The following is a 26929-nucleotide window of genomic DNA, read 5'->3' as shown; positions in this document are numbered from 1 at the left end:
TTCTACCTACAACCTGGTCTTTGAACTGCTTCTGAGAATTCCTGGACTTCCTCAGAAGCTTAGTGGAGGCTTCCCAATGAGAAAGGCATCAATGACAGAGCAACTTCCCAGAAATACAGCCACAACACCTTTCCCACTGAATATGTGTTTATCCACAAGGAGGTATTGTGAGGTGCTGTTGTCCCCCCCCCCCAATTTCCATGGGGTAAGGTCAACATTCTGTGTGACTACCACACCTGGAACACGTCATGTGAAGAAATGTTTCCATGATCAAATAGGATCTATAAGCCGCGGCTGTGAGATGGCCACAATGAGCCAGATCTCAGATCCTTGGCATTTGCAATCCAACATCCCCTTCAGTCCCTTTTCAATTGATAGCAGTGGTCAATGATTTGGACTAAAACAAAAAGTTGTGAATTGGTATTTGTTAATTTATTAATTAAATTTGTATACCGCCCTTCATCTGTAGATCTTGGGGGGTTCATAACGTAAAAATACAATGCAAAAGCACAAAATACATAATAAAAACAAGAACAAAAAAAGAACACACTAAAAAAAACAACCCTCATCATAAAGGTAAAGGGACCCCTGAACATTAGGTCCAGTCGTGACCGACTCTGGGGTTGCAGTGCTCATCTCGCTTTACAGGCCGAGGGAGCCGACGTTTGCAAACAGTTTTTCTGGGTCATGTGGCCAGCATGACTAAGCCGCTTCTGGTAAAACCAGAGCAGCGCACGGAAATGCCGTTTACCTTCCTGCCGGAGCGGTACCTATTTATCTACTTGCACTTTGACGTGCTTTCAAACTACTAGGTTGGCAGGAGCTGGGACCGAACAACAGGAGCTCACCCCCGTCATGGGGATTCAAACCACCGACCTTCCGATCGGCAAGCCCTAGGCTCAGTGGTTTAGACCACGGCGCCACCCGCGTCCCGCATGTTGCATAGCATGGCTTTAAACCAGGTTTCCTCAACCTCGGCCCTCCAGATATTTGTGGCCTACAACTCCCATGATCCCTAGCTAGCAGGACCAGTGGTGAGGGATGATGGGAACTGTAGTCTCAAAACATCTGGAGGGCCGAGGTTGAGGAAGCCTGCTGTATGATCGCAACATCTGAAATGGGACCCACACCTTCCAACATTTTACAGATAACAGGGACGCTCTTGTCAAAGGCGTCAGCAGCTGACAGTAAGCCACTGCATCTTGTTTTGCAAACACAGCGAATCCACACAGAATTGGCTTGTGCAACTGTTTTAATACATAACTGCCGACTGCCCACAATTCTTGCAGCAAGGCAGGCATCTGACATTTATCAAAATGTACAAAAAGACACATAGGACGTTGTTGGTAATGAAGAGGTGACCCTGTCCAAGATTTCTCCACATGAGTTGTGGAGCCTGTTGATTTGTCTCTCTGTGAGTCCTCATTTATGTCAGTTAAAGTGGAAAGTGTGGCTCGTGTAGGTGAAAGAATGAAGAGAGGGAAGTTAATTCCAGAAGTGTTGGAGAAAGACTCACGCCTTTAAGATTTCCCTCCCTGTTTGCCCGCTGTGGGGGCAACTTTGTCCCACCCCTTGAGATACTGCAACATGAGGATGGGATCAAGGCATCTCCACATTCCTATGTGAAATTATGGGGGAAGGAGCAGATTGGGAGTCCATAATTAAGCAGCATTTCCTACACCCTGCTTATTTACTTATTACATTTATATCCCACCTTCAAGGTGGTAGGGTTCCCCCCCCCGCTCTACTTTATGGTCACAGCCACTCTGTGAAGCATGTTAGGCTGAGGGACTATTTAAAATGGCCCAAGGTGAACCTCCTGGATGAGTGTCTCCCAGGTCCTAGTCCATGGGTAGGCAAACTAAGGCCCAGGGGCCGGATCTGGCCCAATCACCTTCTGGGTGGATAGAAACCAGGGAATTATTGCAATCATCCCCCATCCCATTCTGATGCTCGTATGCTGAAGTATATCACGTTCCTGTACGGCCTTTCTTGGATTACTATGCATTAAGAGGGCATCATTATAAAACAGACTGTTAAAATGCCTAGGTAAGCCACAAAAACCTAAGATCTGGGTGGTTGATACTAGCAGCCACAGATGCATCAGGGGAAATATTAAAAAAAAACACATTTTGGTGGATAGAGGGAAATTAGGGAGAAATAAACCCACATTCTAGTCATGTAAACTCTGGATATTTACTAATTAGAAGCCCTAAAAAAGTCACATCCTCTACTCACCTTGGCAGACAAAGAGGTCACTGATCCTTTCTATCCTTTCCTCCTTTTGTTTTTGCTAAGATCACTTAATCCTCAAATGACAATCTGAACCAAACCAATTTATCTAGCAGAAGGTGGACAACGTGGTGACTGGCACTCACAAATATTTTGGTTTTGTGGACAGGAGAAGAGTGTCAGCAAAGAGACCAGAGAGAATTCGAACAGCACACAAAAACCTGAACATGGCACCAGCTGATCTTTAGGATTCTGCCACAGGTAACTAGAAGTTTTTTTCACCTCATTGGGGCAAAATGCAGTTACCTCACTAGAGACAACTGGTCCTCGCAAAGTCAACAAACTTCCAGTTTATTGATAAATCATTACTTACATAATGGCTAGGCAGCCAGCTAACACCAGCTGTCCCCCAGCACTAAAGACTGGCAGTGGGTTATCCAATATAAACATGAAATGTACATGTCTTTTTAATTAGAGTTCACTGATTCAGTCTGGAGATAACTCATACCTGCAAGATGGGAATCATTGCTGAATGACAGCAATCAATAAACCATTAAATTGATTCATTGAGTTAGGACCACAAGATTTTTCAAACCTGGAATGGCTGGGTCAAGTCACCATGTAATGGGGATTGGGGTGGGGTGGCGGAATAGCATGTGAAATTTACCCCTTAAAAAGGAAAGTTTTCAGATTGCTGTCATTCATTAACACTATTCCTATTGAACATAGCTGAGACACTGATGCAGAGAACAAGACCCTGCCCAACACAATTAAAAGCCCCAAAACTCCCACTGGGCCCTTGGTGTTCACATACGGCATATTCTCAATTTCATGTAGTACAAGCGAGTTACAATTTTCCTACGATGGAGTTCAAATGTGTACATGGCAAGCATATGAGACATTCACACGCTGTTGGACAGTGCACCAGAAATTGTAATTCCAGAATTTCACTTAAGGTACTTCACTTCTTTTTTCATTGAACCACTTCCACTTTCTTAACTGAACCATTTGCACTTTCCAAAAGCCTACATCAATAAGATGCAAAACCAAACAGCTCTGAGTACACAAACTCAGAGCAGTTAAGACATTTATTTCCAGGCGTACTAAGCTGCAACTCTTTATCTGAAGAGGATATCAGGAATCGTTAAAAAATACCAGCACATGTTTTCCCTGGGCTGCAGGCACAGGGAGCTCTGGCATCTCCGTCAACAGGATGGCTGTGTTTACCTCATCCAGTTCAGTTCCAGTGTGCTTCTCTGCCAGCGGACTTCCAAGATTTTCCAGATAGCAGCCATGTCAGCCAGAAGCCAGCCCTCATGCTCAGCCAAGTATAGCTTACATGCCCCAAGTAGAATGTTCAAGGGTCAGCAACCCTGATCTACCACTCCAACAAGACCATGACTCAGTTCACATGTCGCGGTAAACCACAGTTAATGGCTTGCCATGAATGTCCTCCAGAAGGCTCTTTCACTCTTCCCTCCTAACACCACGACCTCTGGCTTCTTCTAACGTCCAAACAGCAAGCCACAATCTGTAGCCTATGCATGTTTTTTGGCTTACTGATTAGTCTCGTAAAACTGGGGAATGTGACTTGTTACCTCTGCGCTTGGGCAGAGGGAAGCCAAAGAACTCTCTTGACCACAATCAGAATAAACTACAGTTTACTGTGACATGCAAATGAGGTCAATGCAGACTTGACCACAGCAGAATCAGGCTCAGAGTCATCCCAAGCACTGTTTTTACAGTGCAATGGCAGGAAAAATTACCTTAAACAAAAACAAGTAGACAGCAGGGGGTTGAGGAAGCTTTAAAATAAAACATTTCTTTTTATCTGTTTAGTTGTCTAGGTGTCCTACATTATGATGAAAGAAGGAATTATATTCATGAATCTTTGATTTCGCCCAACACTTATGTGTTTGAATTGCACCTCCCAGTTGCTCAGTACAGATTACTGCAAAGAGGCTGTATTACCCAAAACCAGATTTCCTCCTTCTTCCCATGAAAAGCTAATTTAAGTTTTCATACCAACTGTTCCAGATGTCAACTTAACTGTATTACAAATACAGTCACAGTTACACCAACTCTCATCTTGAGAAGCATTACTCAGTGTTGACCCCAGACATTTCTGCTCCTGAGGCAGTTAATACAAGAGCACCCCACTAATTTATTATGGGGCGCAATTCACTGCCAAAGTCCCAGTGAAATCAACACAAGACCAGGCTCTTGTGCAGCTCCTGTTAATCTCAGTCACATTTGTGCAGGCACCCTGGTGAATTGTGCCCCATGGGTCAGATCTTTCTACCACATTTTTACCACATTTCATGATGGCCAAGGTCTGCTGGGAGGCTCTTGCTCCTCAAGAGGAGCATCATGGCAAGGGGGAGACCATCCAGGCCCCATGGACAGGGGCTGCAGAAGCAAGGGGAAAGGGACTAACTGGAGTGGCTGCCTTGACCCATGGTTAGCTCTCTGGGTCCCACATCTGACCCAATAAAGTGGGCATGGCCATGTGGAAGCAGCAGTTCAGGGCTGCTTTCCAAAGGCTTTCCCTCAAGCAAATCTGCAATATTTTAAATCATAATATGTAATATATTATTCAGTTATTCAATTCAGGAAAACAAACGAAACAAATGGACTCACCTTTTGGCAACATGGACTCACAGAAGGGGAACCACAAGAGCCGTCAATCATTTAAGAGCAATATTTTTAAAAATTGGGGGGGATGTCTATGGGAGGTCACATAAAATCTTTTGGGGAACATATATGGCCCATGGACTGTGGATTAGCCATCCCTATCCACTGAGTGGAAGAACCAACTGCTATTAAAGCAACAACATGCCCAGGAAAGGAAAATTATGCCCCTATGATAGCTTCCCACTTTGTTCTGGTCTTCAAGTAAAAGCCTCTCTCCTCTACCCTTTTCCTCCATTTCCCTTTTCTTGTCTTTTTTCTTTTTAGTTTTCTTTAAGCTGATGACAAAAACACCCACCCACCCCTTGATTGATTGAGTTTACTTATATGTTGCTTCCCACAATGAGCTGTGGTCAAAATGGCTTACAGCAAACTTTCCAAAACCAAGAAATACAGAACATAGAATTACAAATATACAAAATACAGAACTTGTCGGTAAATTAAAAAATGACAAATATCAGCAAACACGGAATAAATTCCATTATTACCGGGGGGTGGGACCACCCACGATCTAGGCTGAAGTACATAATATACCTGAAGGAGCATCTCTACCCCCATCGTTCAGCCCAGACACACTGAGGTCTACCTCCGAGGACCTTCTGGTGGTTCCCTCATGGCAGAAAGTGAAGATATAGGAACCAGGCAGAGGGCCTTCTTGGTAGTGGCACCCTCCCTGTGGAACACCCTCCCTGCAGATGTCAAGGAGGTAAAGAACTATGCAACTTTTAGAAAGCATCTGAAGGCAGCCCTGTATTGGGAAGTTTTTAATTTTTGACGTTTTACTATGTTTTTATGTTTTGCTGGAAGCTGCCCAGAGTGGCTGGGGCAACCCAGACAAATGGGTGGGATATAAATAAAAAAATTGTTGTTGTTAAACAGAACAAGAATCAACTGATAACATTCTGGTACTGGACTTGCTGGACTCCAAGGAGCCTAGCTTACATACAATTAAGAGTAAATGACATACAGCTGGCATATAGACTAGATAACGTACAGAGGTGGTTAACAGTAGCAAAAGGAAAATACTGGGGAGGACAGTAGTTAGTCTCTCCCACAGTCTTCTGGAAGTACCTATACCTGCTACAGGTATTATTGCTCTTCTTTGAGAGAGAATAATTCTCTGAAATGTTCAATTTCAGAATGGCAGAGCAGGATAGGCTCTTTTGGGCACAATCCACGGAGAAATTCTCTGGAAGTGAGCTGAATCTGTGAAATAGCCTGGAGGATTATTCCCTGTGTGAATTAACCTGAGGAGATCTATCTGGATTTTCCAACTCGAGACCACCAAAATTTATTCAACCAGACCAAGCCGTGCCCTTATCATAGATATTTCACGTTGCAATCAAGTCACCTCAAGCCACAAAGTGCAATATTAATGACTAGTCAATGGGGTAACTAACTAATCCCATTTCCCCCCAAGCAAAATTGCAGGCTGTGCAAAGTCCTCAAAGTGTCATAGAGAATGCTTCACCACAGGCAATATCAGCTAGGCCTACAAGATAGCTGATATTCTTTCTTTCCCCATAGGCCAACTGTATTAAAATAGCCTTCACCCATGCATGAATCATACTTTACATAACAATGCAATAAAAAGCATTGAAAAAATCTTTCAACTGATCCTCACCAGAACAACTGCAAGGCATTCAAGTCTTTCAGGACCTGAGTTTTCAAATATGATTGCTGAGGGGTCCTTTACCACAACCCAGTTCAAACCAACCTGCAGCCATGAAGTCACCAAGTGGCCTTAGGCAAGCCACGGTTGATGATTGGCCCCTCATCTGCAAATGTAGAGGACAACACTTGTGTACCTTAAAAGGTTGTTGCAAGTGTGCTATACAAATGCCGCCAACTGCCCTTCCCTTCAGTGCTAGAACATCTGATTTGTGGGCAAGAAGGTTCCAGTTTCCATTCTCAACATCTCTAAGTAGGCTTGGGAAAGTCTCCTGGCCTGATCCACCAGAGAGCTGCTGCCAGCCAATGTGGACAGTGCTAAGCTGCTGGCCTGACTTCATCTAAGGCAGACTCCTGTGTTCCTCCTATCATTTCCCTCATATGTCTTTGGATTCCAAGGGTGCTAATTGTCCCATGATCGTCCGGTCATTTAATATTTCCCTTGTGTGCCAGTTTAACTCTCTGTTAGGTTGCATGGCTTGGAAGACTCCATGTTACGCCCCAACAGCTGGGTACATTTGCACATGCAACAACTTAAGATTTTTGTTGTTTTTTAAAAGAAAATGAATGAGGACATCATGAACTAAAGTTGTGTTGTGTAATTCAATCAATTGCAGGAATCACTTTAAAATGCCACACAGTAAGAGGGGTGGCAGTTTGAGGGACACAGCCAGCATTTTAACACTCAGGGGTTGTTGTTGGGGTGCCTTTTACACAAAGCCTGTTACACATCTGTTTCAATCAGTGTGACCCGTTAGCAATGTTCACAGCTCAAGCTGTTAAGGAGAAGATTGCCACAAAGTGCCCAATTTGGGAATTCTGTCCTCTGAACTTTTAATGTACGAAGAAAGGACAGATTGAACACCATTCAGGGGCATAATGCTCTTCCAAAATTGTCTTTAAGGTGTTGGAGGTAGTTAAGGTGGGGGGGGGGGAGAGACACATTAATCATAGGAAGAATTATTAATAAAGGGGAATTGGAGGTAATGTTCTCATTCCCAAATACCCTACTACGCTTTGATTTGCTGCTGAAATCTCAGATGAATTTTACTTGAAAAGAAACTTTTGAGGCTTTTTAATTTTCTTTTACTCTCTCACAGCCATACATTTTAAAATGCCAGTGCTGCTCTATTACAGCTAATGACTATCTGTGGGCAGTAGATGTCTGCTCTCAGCCAGCCCAAAGGCAGCCTATTTCAAAAGAATTTTTATTTCATTGTTTAAAATATATTGGATTACAAGAGCAAGCTGTCTCTGTTCTCTCAGATAGACAAGGGAAGCAGTAGTAGAATTGGACAACTCTACAAGATGCTAGAAGGAAAAGGCCTGAAAAGATACCAAGATGAATTGAAATGAGGAGACAATAGGGAAATTGTGTTTTAAAATTTTAATATTTTCAAACTTGCAAGATGTCAGTTCTAAGCAACGGTGGCCCATATACTATATTGTTCTACCTGTATGTACACATGCCTTAAAAGAAATTAAATTTGCCCAAGCAACCTAAATTCAACATCAAAAAAGCTGAATCTTGTGAAAATTTGAATGACTTTTTATTTTGTATAGTGTAATCTAGTTTTGCTAATCATGGAGAAAAGCAAAGAGCTGTACTTAAACTCATCTGCCTAACCACTAGAAAATATATTCAGCTTATCACCTACATAGCTAATATTTCAAGGCATTGCCAACATGCTTTTAAACATCAGTTTGCAACCACAAGGACTACAAACTGATATGTGAAACGTAAGATTCTGTGTCCAATAATCACACTCTGAAATTCTTTCTCTACCTTCCTTCCTTCCTTCCTTCCTTCCTTCCTTCCTTCCTCTTTCTTTCTTAAGCACTCCTGCAGGTTAGACTATTCCCAGTTTCTCTAGTTATTCAATAATGGAAAATAAACTGGGTAACTTTAAGTGGACACAATTATTCATATCCACCTACTGGTTAGAAGACCACATTTGGTCTTCAATGGTTCCTCTATGAGTATACTGTATAGACCAAGTCTCCACCTTTAGGATACCTGCCTCGTGCCACAGTAGTTGGCTAACAGGCCAATATATATATCCATGCTGTGCACCAACTAGACAACAATTCCACTGTCCTTAGCTTACAGAAAGCAAAAAGCTACATATGACTAGTATTATTAATCAGAGACCATAATTCCCTGCTCCAAAGAGCTTAAATAATTTTTCAGCCCTGATGCAAGACATATCCACAACTGTTTGCACCACCTACCCAAGCATATGACTGGCATGAGCTTTGTACATTTTGCTAACTTATAAGCAGAAGGCAGCAAATGTGTCAAGGATAAGCAGGCTGAAGGACACCCCCCTCCCCATAAGTCAACCAGAACTCATGTTTGGATGTGATCTCCTGTGGCCATATGGCAGTGCTCCTACTTCATCAACTCCCTCCCTCATCTTCTTCCAATTCTTCTCTCAGCTACATCTAGACATATGTCAGCATCTTGTGCCAGCTGGAGCTCCCATGTTGGAGCTGCCCATCAAACAAAAGTGGAATGCAAGGAACCTTGACAACAAGAATTAGCACACAGGGGTTGTACAGGCAGCCACCTCCTTCAAAGGAAGGCAAAGTTGCTTTCACTGCACACTTAAAAAGCTACTGGTAATGGCTGACGGGGAAGGATTGGCTGGAAAACCAAGCAGCGGCAGGTGAGGACTCACGCTCTGGAAAGAGGCTGTTAGCAAATTACATAGGATTCCTTCCACACAGAAAACACAACTGATACCATGATTGAAGTTATTCTAGAGAGTGTCACTGACCAATGAGGCAAGACAACAGACTAGAAGGTAGACTGCAATCACCTTAACATTCAACATTAGAGGGAGTCTGCAAGAACAGCTGAGCAATCTGCCTAGTGAGAAAATCATGCAATCCGTTTCAAGGCATGCTCAGCAGCATCTCTCAGAAAGAGTTTAGGACAAGTGACTCCTGCTGCAGTGGATGGGGCTGGAACTGATGAGCCTTGAGGTCCCAGTACAATTCTTGCTAATGTTACATGAGAGTGGGCCTTTTCTGCAGTGGCTCCCCATTTGTGGAATGCTCTCCCCAGGGAGACTCACCCGGCACCTTCATTACATATCTTTAGACACCAGGCAAAAACATTCTTCACCCAGTCCTCTGGCTAATTAAACAATCTATGGCCTTCTAAATGTGTGGGTAGTGCAGTTTGTTATTATGTTCCGTAATTTGTGTTTTCTGGTTATGAACTTAATTCGTTCCGGAGGTCCGTTCTTAACCTGAAATCGTTCTTGACCTGAGGTACCACTTTAGCTAATGGGGCTTCCCGCTGCGGCACAATTTCTGTTCTCATTCTGAGGTAAAGTTCTTAACCCGAGGTACTACTTCTGGGTTAGTGGAGTTTGTAACCCGAAGTGTTTGTAAACCAAGGTACCACCTGTATATAAATTTAATAGTAATTACTAAGACTGAGCTGTGCAGAGGGTATGGATGACAGAAACCAACTAACACTGAACAGTTGAAGAGATGTGGACCCTTTCTCCATCATTGAGTAGCACTCATCAGAAAACCTGCAGGCCTTGAAGGAACAGACTAAGTGGCGGCAGCAGCCCATCTGCTAATACTATTTTTCTCCCACCCAAGCTTGTGGGGAGCTACCAGGGGGCACCAGATCCCAATATAGATGTTTATTCAACCATCTAGTCCCTGATGTACATTTTCACTCACCCTTTCTTCCCTGGTGTGGAAGGGGGCACCATTTTGTGGTACACCTACGGTGTCAAAATATCTTGCGTGGCCTTGACAACAGACTCCAGTTCCATCAGCTTACAGCTAATATGAATCACGGCAAGACTAGCACAGAGTTCCTCAAGCCTTTCCGCATAGTTCCACCCGCTGAAGAACTCTTTAAAATATCTGCCACAGGAACTAACATTTCTCAGAGGGGTCCAAGGCATATTTTGAAGCACCCAAACTAGGCATAGCTCCCGGAGCCTAACCTATAGGGGGATGACCACTGGGCTTAAGTGGTTTGGTTTTGGGTTGCTGACTTTTCAAATAGCTACAGCAACTTGAGGGTAGGCAATTAGCAGACAATCGTGTTCACCTCCCTGATGAGTAAAGCTTTGCAGACTGAGTTGTGTAGATGAACATTACAAAACAGTGAAATTTGTGAGAGTAAGCTACGCTTCCCCGCTCCTGATCCACAGCCCTAATTTCAGTAGAGCCTGACATTTAACTTACTGTGGAGTAAGACTTGCATGAATTTGGAAGAGCTCACATTTTACCACAAAATAAATAAAGACAACTTGTTCCATCAGATTTCAATTTCCTGAGAGCCTTCTCTCCCCACCCTCCTCCTGCTACAAAATGTTAATTGGATTTTAAAGGAAGCCACACATTGTGGGAGAAGGGCAGTTGCTGAACCAAAGAGGCCACAGACAACAATAATAGCAAAAAGCACGATTCAACACTTTCTCTTCTAAAAACAGGAAGTTCAGAGGAAGGGACTGCGAGGGTCACAGCTTGGTGCCCATTTGAACTTCCCCTAACAAGCCCTAAACAAAAACCTTCCACTACTTTTGGAAAGCAAGGAACTCAGCTGCCCATATTTTTATTGAAAATCTGTGATTGTGGGGTGATGCCTTCAATGTCACCCACCGTCCCTAGCTCTTCCTAAGAAGGGGTAAGGAGCAAGTGGGGTTCTGTGGGTGATGTGGCAGCTCCAGCCACCACCAGCCAGCCCAGCAACAACCAGGGGGCGAAAAGTCTCCCCCCCCCACCGTTGTTCTCAAGAGTGAGGTTGTAGGGTTTGCTCTTTTCCGCACATTGAGCCTCTCCCTTTACATGCCTCTCTTACGCACCATACATGAACGGGGCGTGGAATTATTATTATTAATCAAAATAAAGAAAAGGGTTATTTGGAAATGCCGGTTTCATGCCACAGAAACCAGTACTTGACTTGTATGAGAGAGAAGGGAGCTGCTACTAATTCTCTTGAAGACATTATGAGGCATTATTTTTATTCTCATGAACTGTATGGATGAGAGCGAGAAAGCAGCTAAGGCTGTTGAGATTGCCAAAGGATAAATACAATTTTATACCTGCCTAGAGTTCAGGCCCTGTGCCAACTGCACAAACACAAGAAGTTTCTCTGTACTGAGCCAGCCCATTCGTCCGTTTGGATCAGTATTACCTATACTGACAGGCAGCAGCTCCTCAGGGTTTCAGGCAGGGATCTTTCCCCAAATCTACCCGCAGGTGCTGGGGTTTGAAACCGAGACCTTCACTGAGCTAAAGCCCATCCTTAGTGGCGCTCTGCGTTGGGCAGGTTATAACTTTAGAAGACGCCACTAAAGCAGAGCTCAGGTGGAGTTAAGATTGCACCCGGGGAAGCTGTGCAATAAGGAGCGCGCCTCTAGGCATGTGCAAAGGGCCTCCTGCCCACTACTCTAACGAGCAGCTATCGTTTGCCCAGATGCAAACTGCTCCAGGCGATGGGCAACGCTAAGCCCCACGGATGGGCGAGATTGTTGCAATCAAGCACAAGCCTCAGGGCAACCAAAAGATCTGCGGAGCGGGTCAAGGGGGCGACGCCGTCAAAACACGAAAGGGGCGAGAACCCGGAGCTCAGCAGAAAGCAGCAATCGGATGCGTTTCCCTCCGGTTGCAAGAGTCCCCGGTTCCCCGCGCCAGGCGGCACTTGCCCCGCCGACCCCCGGGCGCGCCCCCCACGCCCCGCTTCGGAGCCTACCGCTTGCCGGCGTGGCCGCCGCCTCCGCCGCCGCTGGTGCTGGTGGTCCCGTGGAAAGACGACGGCCAGGACATGCGGCATTTCTTCAGCCCCGGCCGGTCGCTGGTGTCCATGGCGTCCGCCCTCTCGATCTGCCGGTGAGGGTGCCTCTCCGTGTCCGAGTAGCCGCGGTGCTTGATCTTGATGGGGGTCCGGGGCTGCCGCCAAAGGTGCTGCGGGGGCTTGAGGGTGGCCTGACCCTCCCGCGGCACGGGCAGCGACAGCGACAGGCTCTTCTTCGAGCAGGGCGGCGGCGGCTCCATCCTGCTCCTCCTCGCCGGCTTCGGACGGAGCTACGCGGGCGGGCGGGCGGGCAGGTGGCCGCGGCTGCGGAGTTTGCGCGCCCGGGGCTCGGTCTCCGGCCAGCAACCCGAGTCGCCGCCCTTCGAGCGGGGAAGCGCCTCACAAACTCCGCCAAGAAGCCGCCGCTGCCATCCCAAGCGAGGCTTAGCGCGGAGGCAGCCGCCCAGGGCCCTTCGCGCCGGCTCCGGACGCCCCCTCCATGCTCCGCGGCTGCCGGAGGAGACTGGCGGCGCCTGCCCGAACACGCACCCAGCTCAGCCCGCGCCGGGAGCCGACGGAGCGTCCCCGCTGCGCGCGTCTGAGGCGCCGCCGCCGCCGCCGAAGGGAAGGAGGGAGTGCGCCGCCGGCGGGGCTGCGGGGAGGGAGGAACCAGCGGAGGCGGAGGGGACGCGCCGAGGGTCGCCGCCTTCACGGCATCCCCCGCTTGGCGAGGCGGCGGCGGCGGCGCCACGAGACGGGCGTGGGCGGGCGTCTCCGTAGGCTCCGCGGTTCCCCGAGGAAGGCTCCGCCTGCGCGGCAGCCGGCTCGCGCGCGGACTAAGTCGAAGCACGGAGCCCGAGCGGCGGTGGAAGAGCCCCGCCCGCGGCTGCCCGCGCCAGGCTTCGCCAGCTTTCTCCCGTCCAATGTAGAGCCGGCTCCCTTTCTCCTTACAAGTCCATCCCCCTCGACGTACTTGGAATAGCAAGAGTGCCTCTGAGCGTGTACAGAAAGCCTTTCCCGTCAGCAAAGGCCTAAGGACAGTTAGCCCTTACCGCGTCAAGTATCAGCACTGGCAGTGGCGGATTTACGTATAAGCTAAACAAGATATAGCTTAGGGCCTCAGCATAGCTGTCAACGTTTCCCTTTTTTAAAGGGAAATTCCCTTATTCCGAATAGGATTCCTCGCAAGAAAAGGGAAAAGCTATGACAGCTATGGGCCCCACTCTCTTGCCCCCCCCCCAAATTCACTATTAATATGCTTCTTCTTAATTGTATTTCACTTCAACCATCACTTTGATAAAATACATATTTTGTTATGTGCAAATGGCTTTAGATACCTATTAGGTCCATAAATGACCATATAGCATATATTCAACACAAAAAAACAGCCACAATTTGTTGTTGACAAGAGACAGCTGGACATATAAAGGGCCCCATTACCTTCAGTAGCTTAGGGCCTCATCAAACCAAAATCCGGCCCTGATCAGTGTCCAGTTTATTGGGGGGGGGCTGGGCACATCTCGGTCTTCCTCTTCCATTCTGCAAAACACCCCCCCCCCCAAAAAAAAAGCGTAGTCACCAACAAAGCCTGTTGGGACTGAGAGAGTTGGTTAACTAAGTGGAACCTCCATGTTCAGGAGTAGTATACCTTTGGATCTAGCACGCTTGGGACAAACAGTGGAGGAATACTGGTGCCCTCATGCTTAGGTATTATCATGTATTTGGGTGCTCCGCAGGCGCCTGTTGGATCTAATCCCAAATTGTTGTCTCCATCAAGGCAATCAGGCCACCCTTCCTTTTGGGTCCACATTTGACCTGGAGCTTCCTTCGCATGGCTGTCTCTCTGTCAGTCTTAATGCGGGGTAAGGATTTCAGCAGAACTCCCGGACCTGCTTCACCTCCGAGTCTCAGTGAAACGCAAAGAGATTTCCTGTTTTGGGGTAAAGTAGGCGGAGCATAAAGGTGCTCTCCTGTGTAGGGTGAGAGGCCACCCTGGGAAAAGTAAATAAACTCTTCCTAGCATGAGGGGGTGGCCCACAAAAAACACCTTCTTTTAAAGTGTGGGGGTAGCATATGGAATAAAGGCCTTCTCGGTGGCTGCTCCCAAGATTCTGGAGCTCACCCCCTAGAGAGGTCAGAATGGCTCCTTCCTTGCTGTCCTTCTTGTCCCAACAGGGTTTGGAACTGACTGCTTTTAAAACTTGACATGCTGTTGTTTTTTTTGTACTTATCTGTATGTTTTTAATAGATATATAGCTTTGATCATATTAATGTTTAATTATTTTCCCCACCCATGTTTTCAGCTGTCCTTATTTTATCTGTAAGCCACCTTGAGTTTCTGTCAGGGAAAAATGCAGAGTATAAATAAATTAATAATAATAATAATAATAATAATAATAATAATAATAATAGTAGTAGTAGTAGTAGTAGTAATGAGAAAGAAGGTAGGCTGAGCCATTTTTCTGTGTGTATGGAGCTGTTGTTTCAAGTAGGGGAATATTCAACTGACTCCCTTGTTACACATGTGCAGCTTTTTCTCTTGATTCTGTTGATGTTATGAAGTGGTCCTCAACACATGTAGGAATTAATTGATCTTAGCAGCCTATAAACCAGAGCAGGGCCTTCCCAAGACATTTTAGCATCTGAGGCAAAGCACAAAATGGCACACACACCCTCCCTGCCAGGGAGGAAAGGGCGAATGAAGAAGTACATCAGGAACAAGCAGGGAATAAATACTGACATTGGGATCTTCTGCCACTGAGGATCCTGCCACCTGAGGTGGTCACCTGACCTTGCCTCATGGGTGGGCCGGCCCTGAACCAGGAGCATTTGGGTCCAAATGTGTCCTTCCAGCTTTTGTTGCTGTGACCCAGTTGCTGGGATTCAGTGTTGCTTTTGCTGTGCCACCTTCAGAGCTCTGGTGTGCAAGCAGAGAAAAGGTTCAGGGATACTGTCAAAATAGTACTAGTCTATAAAGCAGGGCAGCTGCGAGTGGCCAGAGGCAGCCTCTGGCACAGAAGCTGCGTGGTGATCAAATAATGTCATTATTGAGCAATAAAGTGGCTATTAATAGCACGGTGGCATCGCCCCCTCCTTCCTTGTAAATAGTTTATATAGGCAATGGTGATCCGTGTCTCTTGCAGGATCAGATAGGAGAAAAGGAAAGGTTAATGGCGACCTGTGTATACCAGCATAACTGGGGTGGCATTCTCCAGCCAGAGATATTTCAGTGGAAAATCCAAAATGGGAGCCCTCCTGCTCTTAGCTAGCATACTGGGAAGCTCTCCTGCACAACCCTCGTTGAAACAAATGGGAGCTATCTGTGAACAATATTGTGTTCCTTCTAAACCATGGGTAGGCAAACGAAGGCCTGGGGGCTGGATCTGGCCCAATAGCCTTCTAAATCCAGCCCGCGGATGGTCCGTGAATCAGCATGTTTTTACATGAGTAGAATGTGTCCTTTGATTTAAAATGCATCTCTGGGTTATTTGTGGGGCATAGGAATTCGTTCATTCCCCCCCCCCAAAAAAAAATATATATATATAGTCTGGTCCCCCCCAAGGTCTGAGGGACAGTGGACCAGCCCCCTGCTGAAAAAGTTTGCTGACCCCTATAATCTAAACTCTTTCCATGGTTCAGCTCTGTCAGTCTCCCACATAAGGACTTTCTTTCTTAATCATATCAGAATCTATCTAATCTAGCGTTTGGTTTCCAACAATGGCCCAACAGACTTCTGCTTCAGGAAGTCCACAAACAGAGTAGGAGAGCAAGAGCCCTCCCCGGTTGTTTGCCCTCAGCGCTTGGTATTCAGAAGTACACTATTTCTGAACGTGGAGATTCCATTTAACTATAATTAACCCTCTTCCACTCTTGAAAATGAGTAAGATGGGCCACCTGCTTTGGGCCACCACAGCTAAAGTAAGGCCACGTATGGGCTATCCTGGCTGCACATTTAATCCAAGCGAGACACAGGGTATGGCCCTCCTGAATTCTGCAAGGGAGAGGTAAAATCCAGAGGTCTTGCCCTGTCTATTCCCATGAGACCAGGGCCCTACAGGATTTAACTTACTTCCGCAGGGCCTGTAAGACAGAGCTATTCTGCCTGGCTATCAATTTGCACTTAGCCTGATCTTTCCCCTTCCTTCCTTCCCTCCCCTTCCCCTTTTTATGAAGATTACCAGCTCTGGGATCCCACAGCTAATTCTCCCCTGGCCTCGTCGCTAGCCCAAATAAGACTAATTTAGCCAACTAGCCCTGGTGATCATCTAATGTTTATTGGATGGATTTTCCCCCTAAATTGATTTCTGAATTCTTAATTTATTGTTATTCATGTTTTATACTGTATTTTCAGCTGTTTTTTGTTGCATCAATTAAGTGTTTTAAATTTGTTGTTAGTTGCCCTGAGCCCTGTTTTCTGAACCGGGAAGGGCGGGGTATAAATAAAAAAAATTATTATTATTATTATTATTATTATTATTATTATTATTATTATTATTTTATTTCAAAGGCTTGGGAGCAAATTATTCCTGCATTGCAGGGGTTTGGACTAGATGACCCTTGGGGTCCCTTCCAATGCTACAATTCTATGATACACTCTCATCAAAACAGGTTTATTGCCCACTCTCCCAAGACAAACTTCACTCCCAAGACAACTTCACATACACACATGGCTTCACTTTAAATCAATTTTTGCTCAAGAGGATCCCACGCAGGGAATCAAGCATTACATGGTAAGGTGACAGCAGAAATTGTTCCAGGATGTGATTTAGCTATTTCTGTCCCTCCAGATAAAAATAGACGTCTAGAGGATACTTTTGTTCAACATATTTCATGTGCCTTGAGAATCTACATGTTTAAAGCCTCCAGAATAAGAGGAAACAAGCTCAAAGTAGACTCAGAAGGAGGGATAAAGAGGAGGGAGAGAAGGAGACAGAAGAAGGATGTGGTTCACAAGTCCAAAACATTTCCCTGCATGAAGTGCTTGTAGGATGGGAGAGGTACAGAGCCTAAAGTGCTTCTGAGCTTATGCAGAGTACTGTACTTGCTTTCCTCAAGACATGCTACTTTTAAAACTGGGAGTGGGGGCTTTAGGCCCTCTCCCCTACTCCCGTTGAGTAGTTAAGATGAAGTCACAATTGAGAGGGCATCTTCCTCTCTTTTGAAGTCCATTTTGATATTGTCCATCTGCCTAGAAACTCCTTTCTTTTCTTTTTAGACACCTTGAGTGTTTTGTGGTTTGGGGTGGACCCGCCCCTAGATTGAATAATTTTTGTTGACAATGATGTATTTTAGGTTATTGGGCAAAAAAGGCCACAACTTTATTGGTTAAAGAATGTGAGTGGTATTGGCTTAGGCATTGGAAACCACACGACTATATCTGACTCCTGCCCATCTGCAGGAGTCTTGGAAGGGTTAACCACCAGTAGGGAGAGCCCTGCTGATGCACATCAACTAGGGACTCCCCCAGGGTCACCGCTAGGAGTCATGCCATGGCCCTAGCTCCCCGTCTGGGGCTTCGGATGGAGAACCCCTCATGAAGATCCTTAGCCCTCATTTCTGCCCCTTCCTCAGCTACTTGCCCAATTCTCCAGTTCCAACCTCAGAGCCTTCCTGGATATTTCTCAGAACCCAGTGAAAAGCCAAATGGGGCTTCCTTTGTGCACCCAGAATGGCTCCCAGAGAGGGAGGTTGGAGACAGGAAAAGGCAGCCCACTTGGAACCTGGTGCCAGTTTCATGCAGATGGACCATTGCTCCATCTACCTCCTGTGGCTAACAGGTGACGCTCCACATGCTGTTGGACTACAACACCCATCAGCTCCGGCAGCACAGCCAAAGGTCAGGGATGATGGGACTTGTAGTCCAGCCACATCTGGAGGGCACAGCACTGGCTACCCCTGGTCTATGCTGACTTTCGTATGCTATGAATGTACACAACAACATGGCCACAACTTTTGTTGTTGTTTAGTCTTTTAGTCGTGACCGACTCATCGTGACCCCATGGACCAGAGCACGCCAGGCACCCCCGTCTTCCTTTTTTTAAAAAAAATGATATTTATTAAGTCGTCTTCCACTGCCTCCCGCAGTTTGGTCAAACTCATGTTCGTAGCTTCGGGAACACTGTCCAACCATCTCGTCCTCTGTCATCCCCTTCTCCTTGTGCCTTCAATCTTTCCCAACATCAGGGTCTTTTCCAGGGAGTCTTCTCTTCTCATGAGGTGGCCAAAGTATTGGAGCCTCAGCTTCAGGATCTGTCCTTCTACTGAGCACTCAGGGCTGATTTCCTTAAGAATGGATAGATTTGATCTTCTTGCAGTCTATGGGACTCTCAAGAGTCTCCTCCAGCACCATAATTCAAAAGCATCAATTCTTCAGCGATCAGCCTTCTTTATGATCCAGCTCTCACTTCTTCAAATGCCCCAAACACCCAGTAACTTCTGTCATTGATAGGCAGGTATTTCAGATGAGGGCAGCACACTGACGCACACAACCACACACACACACCCCTGGCACACACACCCACACACCTGACAAGTGTACTCTTCTGACCAGAGTTGCTTGCACTTTTCTTCATTCCTTCAGTGGAATATAACACGGGCTGCACCCTGAGTCATCTGGCTGCCTGTCCTGCGTAAGGGATGGCCAGCCTTACTGGAAGGATCTGATGCCAGCATTTTGAATTTCTGAGCAAAAGAAAGGGAAACACCTCAAGACTGAAACGAGATGCCACCGGTGTCTCGACTTTGCTAGTCAAAGGGTCTGAAGCTTCAGCCTGCAACCTGTTAATAAGAAACGTATTTGCAAGGAAGCGGCAAGCAGCACGCAGGCTGCTTGCCAGCTACAGAAGCATCTGCACATTGACTGCTCTGCAGGAGCCTAATTTTAAACTGGGCGATTTCTTCTCAATGAAGCAAAACAGAATGCCCACCCTTTGAACATGTGCCTTGGCAAAGAGTTGCCAAATCTCATTCTGCTCAAAAGCAATTTTGCTGCCCATATGCTCCCCCTCGCAGTACTGTACGTATCTGCTGTCGTCAGAGAAGGTGCCTAGAGAAGGAAAGAAGCACTGGCAGCGGTGCTTGGAAACTCAGAGAAACCTACAGCCCATCCAAAAAAACCATGTGCTGTACGAAGGCAGGAAGGCGGCGGCGGCGGGGGAACCCTCAAGTCAATGGAGCAGGTGAAGTCAAAAGGGGCGGAGGCAGCCAGTCACAGACCTCTCTCTTCTCTGACTGCAGGTCATGTTTTAAGAATGTGCTTGATTCAGTTCGGGTTTTGCTCTATCAGATTTTTACATGATCAAATTGTATTTAACTTCTTCATTATTTATGTATTTCCACTTTACTGTTTATATATTTGGAATTTTTTGGAGTGCTTTAAAAGTTGTCAGAAGGGACGCGGGTGGCGCTGTGGTCTAAACCACAGAGCCTAGGGCTTGCCGATCAGAAGGTCGGCGGTTCGAATCCCCGCAACGGGGTGAGCTCCCGTTGCTCGGTCCCTGCTCCTGCCAACATAGCAGTTCGAAAGCACGTCAAAGTGCAAGTAGATAAATAGGTACCGCTCCGGTGGGAAGGAAAACGGCGTTTCCGTGCACTGCTCTGGTCCGCCAGAAGCGGCTTAGTCATGCTGGCTACATGACTGTACGCCGGCTCCCTCGGCCAATGAAGTGAGATGAGCACCGCAACCCCAGAGTCATCTGCAACTGGACCTAACGGTCAGGGGTCCCTTTACCTTTAAAAGGTGTCAGAGGTCTGTGGCTAGTACAATAAATCTGCTGATGATTGAAGCTCAGCGTATAGTTTGCTGAGGATTTTAAATCCCAAGTAAACAACTTTTCTCTTTCCCAATGCCAGCAGTCTTCCTTCACCTGATTATGCCATTTGTCACTTATTCACAATTTTTTATGGGGTGTACAGTGCAAAGCTGATGCACTTCCTGTTCAGTTCAATGGGCCTTATTCCCAAGTGACTGCGTCTTGGACTACAGTATCAGCATGAAAGGGCTTTCACAGTAGGCATATGAATCATTAAAAGAGCCCCATGAGGAAACTGGACATTGGTATTCCCACTGGAATGACTTAATCACAGGATACGCCAAATATTCAGAACTAAGTCCAGATTTGAACCCGGATCCAAATCCTACACTACAGTGGTACCTCGGGTTAAGAACTCAATTCGTTCTGGAGGTCCATTCTTAATCTGAAACTGTTCTTAACCTGAAGCACCACTTTAGCTAATGGGGCCTCCAGCTGCTGCTGCCACCGCACAATTTCTGTTCTCATCCTGAAGCAAAGTTCTTAACCCGAGGTACTATTTCTAGGTTAGCGGAGTCTGTAACCTGAAGCGTATGTAACCTGAAGCATCTGTAACCCGAGGTACCACTGTACATGGTTTTGCAAAGAAGGAAACGCTATCTAATGCTTAATTCAAGGTTCCCTGAACCCACCTGCCTGCTCACCAGCTGTGAGTATCTTTTCACCTTCTGACAAGGACAATCATGCCTGTCAGTAAAAGCCATTTTGGGGGGGTTAGGAGATAAGCCTTCTTTCTTTTCCTGGAGGAAAATATGGGTGGTTGATTTCACTCATTGCCTAAAACACTGAAAGGTCAAGGCAGATTCATTTGTAGAAATCGCTTAGAAGTTTGCCTGAACATTTTGCCTCACATTTCCTTCCAGGAAGCCTAAAAACTTACTTTAAGTGTTTTCTGTAATCGCTTCTCAGGAGTTCTGTTGGCAGTGACCACAAATAATGGCTAGTAAGTCAAGCCCAAAATTTTCGGTCTCTGCGCTTAATGTTTCACCATTTATACTGGAAACCTGTTACCCAAGAGACAGCTTTATAAGGTCTCAGCCGGGCACTGTATATATTAGAAAAATAAAATTCTACATGGAACTCTGCAAACTGTATAAATTATACAAAGTTAAGTGAGCAGGTATTCTAATTTTCTCTTTGCACAATTCTAGATGTGCTAGGAGGAGGAACTCTGCAAGGTACTGTAGGCCAGCCCCCAAAGCTGGAGATCTTGTTCAGCCTCCTCTCTAGCACTTCAGCTAGTAACACAATCACACTTCCACACACACATATTCCCAGCTTGAAACATGCTTTTACAAAACAATGAAATCCAAGGTTATCAGAAAGCTGAATCTTGCACTCCACACTTCTGCTACGCTTGTGCAGAATGACAACACTTGCACACACAAACACCTGAAACTTGAAACTTCTTTAAAAGGTAAAGGTAAAGGGACCCCTGACAATTAAGTCCAGTCACGAACGACTCTGGGGTTGCAGCGCTCATCTCGCTTTACAGGCCGAGGGAGCCGGCATTTGTCCACTTCTGCAGACAGTTTTTCCAGGTCATGTGGCCAGCATGACTAAGCCACTTCTGGTGAAACCAGAGCAGTGCACAGAAACGCCGTTTACCTTCCCGCCAGAGCAGTGCCTATTTATCTACTTGCACTGCATGCTTTTGAACTGCTAGGTTAGCAGGAGCTGGGACCGAACAACAGGAGCTCACCCCGTTGCGGGGATTCAAACAGCTGACCTTTCAATCGGCAAGTCCAAGCGGCACAGTGGTTTAACCCACAGCGCCACCTGCTAAACTTCTTTAGGTGGTCCCAATTTCCAAAGACTTTCCAGAGAGATCCATTTCTCGGGTAATCACTGGCATAAGTCTAAGGCATTGGGTACCTCACTGTCTCTTAGCTTTTGTCTTCCATGGTAAAATACAACTCTTAGCTGTTAAGCAACACCAGCGCCAAGGCTTGCAAGCATGGAATATGTCAACTGTCAATAGTCCCCATGGATTATTTTGATAAACAGGCAATGTAATGGAGAAGAGGTTAGAGCAGAAAACAGCTGGAATAGATGCAGAGAAGCTTTAGGCAGGTGGCTTGATCAGAGACTAAATAACTTTCCTGGAAAAAAAAAGCAGAGGGAGGTCTCTTTGATGCATCACAGACGATGGAATAAATTTCAGCTGCTGAGGACCAAAGCCAAGCAAGAGTGGAAAGGAAGCACAAATAGCTCGAAAAATATGTTTTATTGTATTATTTTTTAAGGTGGGGATTAGTCATCGAGGCAACTCTCCAAAAGGAAAATGAACATTCACCAACCTTTGACATATTCTGCAAACAGTGTGGAGTTGAAGATCTGTTTTGAAGAACAGAATTGCTCTGTGTGGGGTGTGCCCGGCGCCAGCACCACTCCTTCTCCTAACAAAGCACAGGGATTGGCACTGGTATAAACAAGATCCATTCAGAAAAGCACAGATTATAACTGAATAAAAACTAGGCTGTACATACAGACATCAGAAGAATCATAGAACTGGAGAATTCGTAGGGACCGCCAGGGTCATCTTGTCCTACAATGAAGGAATCTCAGCTAAAGCATCCACAACAGATGCTCATCCAACCTCTGCTTGAAAACCCCCAAGGAAGGAGAGTCCACTGCCTCTTGTGGGAGTCTATTCCACTGCCAAACAGCTCTTACTGTCAGACAGTTCTTCCTCATGTTTAGCTGGAATCTCTTTTATTGTAGCTTGATTCCATTGGTTCGGGTGTTATGCTCAGGAGCAAGTGGAAAAAAGCTTGCTCCATCCTCCATGTGGCAGCCTTTTAGATAGTTGGAGAGGATGACCATATCTCTTCTCAGCCTCCCTTTTCCAGGCTAAACATATCCAGCTCCTTCAACCTTTCCTAATAAGGCTTGGTTTCCAGACCCTTGATCATCTTAGAATCATAGAATCATAGAGTTGGAAGAGACCACAAGGGCCATTGAGTCCAACTCCCTGCCAAGCAGGAAACACCATCAGAGCACTCCTGACATCTGGTTGTCAAGCCTCTGCTTAAAGACCTCCAAAGGAGGAGACTCCACCACACTCCTTGGCAGCAAATTCCACTGTCAAACAGCTCTTACTGTCAGGAAGTTCTTCCTAATGTTTAGGTGGAATCTTCTTTCTTGTAGTTTGGATCCATTGCTCCTTGTCCGCTTCTCTGGAGCAGCAGAAAACAACCTTTCTCCCTCCTCTATGTGACATCCTTTTATATATTTGAACATGGCTATCATATCACCCCTTAACCAATCTTGGTTGCCCTCCTCTGCACAGATTCCAGATTGTCAATATCCTTCTTAAATTGTGGTGCCCAGAACTGGACATGGTATTCCGGGTGTGGTTTGACCGCGGCAGAATAGAGTTGGTGCTATTACTTCCCTTGATCTGAACAGTATACAGTATGTAGGTGCAGGGCTGGTTCATTAATGAGAGATTTCAGAATGGAGATGGCAAAAATGAAAATCTACTTGGATTGCTTTTAAAAGTAAAGAGTCTGGCAGAACAGTGGTGTTATTACTTCCCTTGAAGTAACAGATTTCCAGAATAGCATTAGCTTTTTTTGCTGCTACATTGCACTGTTGACTCTTGTTAAGCTTGTTGTCCACTAAGACCCCAAGATCTTTTTCACATGTTCTACTAGTCTGCCAGATGTCCCCCATCTTATATTTGTGCAGCTGGTTCTTCCTGAAGAAGTGCAGAACATTGCATTAGCTCCTATTGAAATTCATTTTGTTAATTTGGGCCCAGTTCTCCGATCTGTGAAGGTCATCTTGAATCTCAAATCTGTCTTCTGCAGCATTAGCTACTCCTCCCAGTTTGGAGTCATCTGTAAATTTGATGAGCATCCCCTCATTCCTTCATCCAAGTCATCTATAAAGACACTGAACAACAACAGGCACAGGACGAAACCCTGTAGCATCCCACTTGTCCCTTTCCCCAGGATGATGAGGAACTATGAATTTGTACTCTTTGATCAGTCAACCAGCTACTAATCCTCCTAACAGTAATCTCATTTAGCCCAAATTTTACCAGCAAATCACAGGCATATCATGGGAGACTTTGTCCAAAGCCTTTTTGAAATTTAGATACACTATGTCCGTAGCATTCCCCTGATCCACCAAGCTTGTAACTCCATCAAAAAAAAAATGAGATTTGTCTGACATGACTTGCTTTTGAAAAAAAACCATGCTGCGTAATCACAGCATATTTTCTAAGTGCTCACAGACCAGCTGTTGGATTATCTATTCTAGGACCTTTCCTGGTAACAAGCTCACTGGTCAGTAGTTCCCTAGGCCTTCTTTTCCCCCTTTTTTTAAGATGGGTTCCCCAGGCTGCAGGAATGTCACTTGTTCTCCAGGAATTTTCAAAGATTATAGCTAAGGTAATGGTAAAGGACCCCGGACGATTGAGTCCAGTCGAATTTGACTATGGGGTGTGGTGTTCATCTCGCTTTACTGGCCGAGGGAGCTGGCATTTGTCTGTAGACAGCTTTTCTGGGGTCATGTGACCAGCATGACTAAACCACTACTGGCACAATGGAACACCATGACGGAAGCCAGAGCGCACAGAAAGACTGTTTACCTAGCACAATTGTGTGTAGTGAGAAGGGGAAATAATTTGACTTGCTATAAGGCAGCTTCTTGTGTCCCTAAAATAAGGGGGGGGGGAATTTTCCCCTGGATTCCCATTGGTTATAGATGGTGCATCACTGTACAGCCTGGGCAATGGGAGCCAGAAGATCTGGCTTGCCTTTAAAAATTGGGTCATGGGCATGGGAGAAAACGAAGAACACTTCCTTATGTAGGCCCAGGACTCCATTGAGATGGATATTCATTAATTTGTTAATCCTCTTTTTAGAAAGAGAACACCATCTTTCTAAAAGCGCAAGTACACAAGGCACGGCTCTTAATATAGCACTGGCAGCCCTGACGCACACATGTCACAGCCCCAAGGCAGCTTGCTTATGCGCTCACTTCCCTCTCCAATCCTCGTCCAATCTGGGCTTCGTGCATGGCCTCTAAGCCCAGTGGCAGGAGGGTTATCTGAAGCCACTTGTGCCAATTGGTACAGGTAACACAATCCTGGCAAAGCAAGGATCAGTGCAGAGAGGCCATAAATGCCATCAGTTTCAATATCTAGAAAAGAGGTAACTGCTGACTATATCCAATATTTGCACGGTCTAATAGAACTTCCCTGCTTATAAATGAGTTCCTCTGGCAGCTGCCATTCAGAAATCACCTCCCAGTGAATAAATAAATAACAGGACTTAATCATAATAATAATACCGTGTGTCTGTTAGGGAAGAGGGCAGGGAGCCTGGAATGGATTTTGACGACTAGCTGCATTCCAGCAACGCTGAGCCCCAGCACCTGTTTTCCAGTGCCAGCCTTGAAAGAGGTGAAAATAATTGTGAGAATTCTCCAATTCTGTGGTAAAATGAAGCTTTTTCCAGGGAAAGCACCAGGACAAAAACTGCTCAGAAACAGAGCTTTAAAGCCCAGGCCTAAGCCTAGAAACATTGAACAAAAGGAAGTGTGGCTAAGCCCTTACAGAAGTCTATGGTGAAATGTGCAGGCCACATGCAACTCAGCTGCCCAATAAGCAAAGCTGCTTCTGTCTTCCATTGGAGCCAAAGACTCTAAAAGTACTGGGACGATTGAGAAGCACTTAGCCTGTGTGAAAATATCACCTTTTCCCAACATTCTTCACCACCACTGTCTCCTCTGATGGCTTCCTTTTATTTCTGCCTGAATTTGACACATGAGTGAATCTACCTAGTTGATAATCACATTATGTGTGAGATAATATCAGAAAGAAAGGGAAAAACCCCCACAAACCAATCAGATTTGGCTACATAAGAGAAATGAGGGCTATTGAGAGTGAGGGCAAGTGAGGGCAACTTAAAGCTATAAGCAATGAGTTATAAGTGGGGGGGGGGTTGAGAGCAAGAGTAGTTATAATTGCTGAAAATGTTTACCTGTTGTTGTTGTTGTTGTTGTTAAGGTCCTTTCTGGGTATGTTCCTGGTTCACTGCTATAGTACAAAACTGGACTTGTGGTAAACAGTAGCTGAGAAAAGAATTTTGTTATGCTATGTTGAATTTTGAGCAACATAATTGTTCCTATAAATGTGCCACTATTCTCTACATTCCCTACAGTTGAACCATCAGCAGGTGTGACCTGCCTTGTGAAGGTCAGGAAGAGAGTATTAGATGTTGGAATCAGCTCAGAAAAACATCGTAGAAATAAAATAGGAAAAGTTAGGTTTTCGTGCCAGAGCCTTGGACAATTCTGAGAGTGGCAGCTGGACAAAATATAGCTAATTCAAGAAGAAGCAGGATCCAAGAGAAACAATGGTGCCGAACAATATTGAGAAGGGTTTTTGGACCATCCCAAGTGTTTTTCAAGAAAATTCCTACCCTGCCAAATTTGCTAGGATTGGGATATGAGAAAGCCAGTTCTCATGTTATCACTTCAGCTGCAGCTGGAAGACAATAGCCCAATGGACAGTTTGTTAGTTGCATTTTCCTATATGGATATACAGTGGTGCCCCGCAAGACGAATGCCTCGCAAGACGGAAAACCCGCTAGACGAAAGAGTTTTCCGTTTTGGAGGTGCTTCGCAAAACGAATCTCCTATGGGCTTGCTTCGCAAGACGACAATGTCTTGCGAGATCCTGCTGGTTTTTTCCCCTCCCCCCCTTTTTCTAAGCCACTAAGCCGCTTATTAGCTG

General features: G+C 45.8%; 1 protein-coding gene across 2 annotated transcripts in view; it reads right to left on the bottom strand.

The window, feature by feature from the left end:
• The window catches only part of PDE4A (phosphodiesterase 4A), a 339410-nt gene that overhangs the window by 244075 nt on the left and 68406 nt on the right, over nucleotides 1-26929 (bottom strand). The window contains exon 1 of one of the 2 annotated variants that reach the window (XM_082205417.1): nucleotides 12326-12645. The exons of the other annotated variant lie outside the window; for it this stretch is intronic. Coding sequence (XP_082061543.1) covers nucleotides 12326-12627 — 302 coding nt within the window. The 5' untranslated portion in view covers nucleotides 12628-12645. Of the gene's footprint in view, nucleotides 1-12325; nucleotides 12646-26929 lie in introns of those variants that run through there. 2 annotated transcript variants of the gene reach the window in all.

This window comes from Podarcis vaucheri (genome assembly GCF_965113315.1).
Source record: "Podarcis vaucheri genome assembly, chromosome: 17".
NCBI lineage: Eukaryota > Metazoa > Chordata > Lepidosauria > Squamata > Lacertidae > Podarcis > Podarcis vaucheri.
This window is presented reverse-complemented; position numbering and strand designations above follow the sequence as displayed.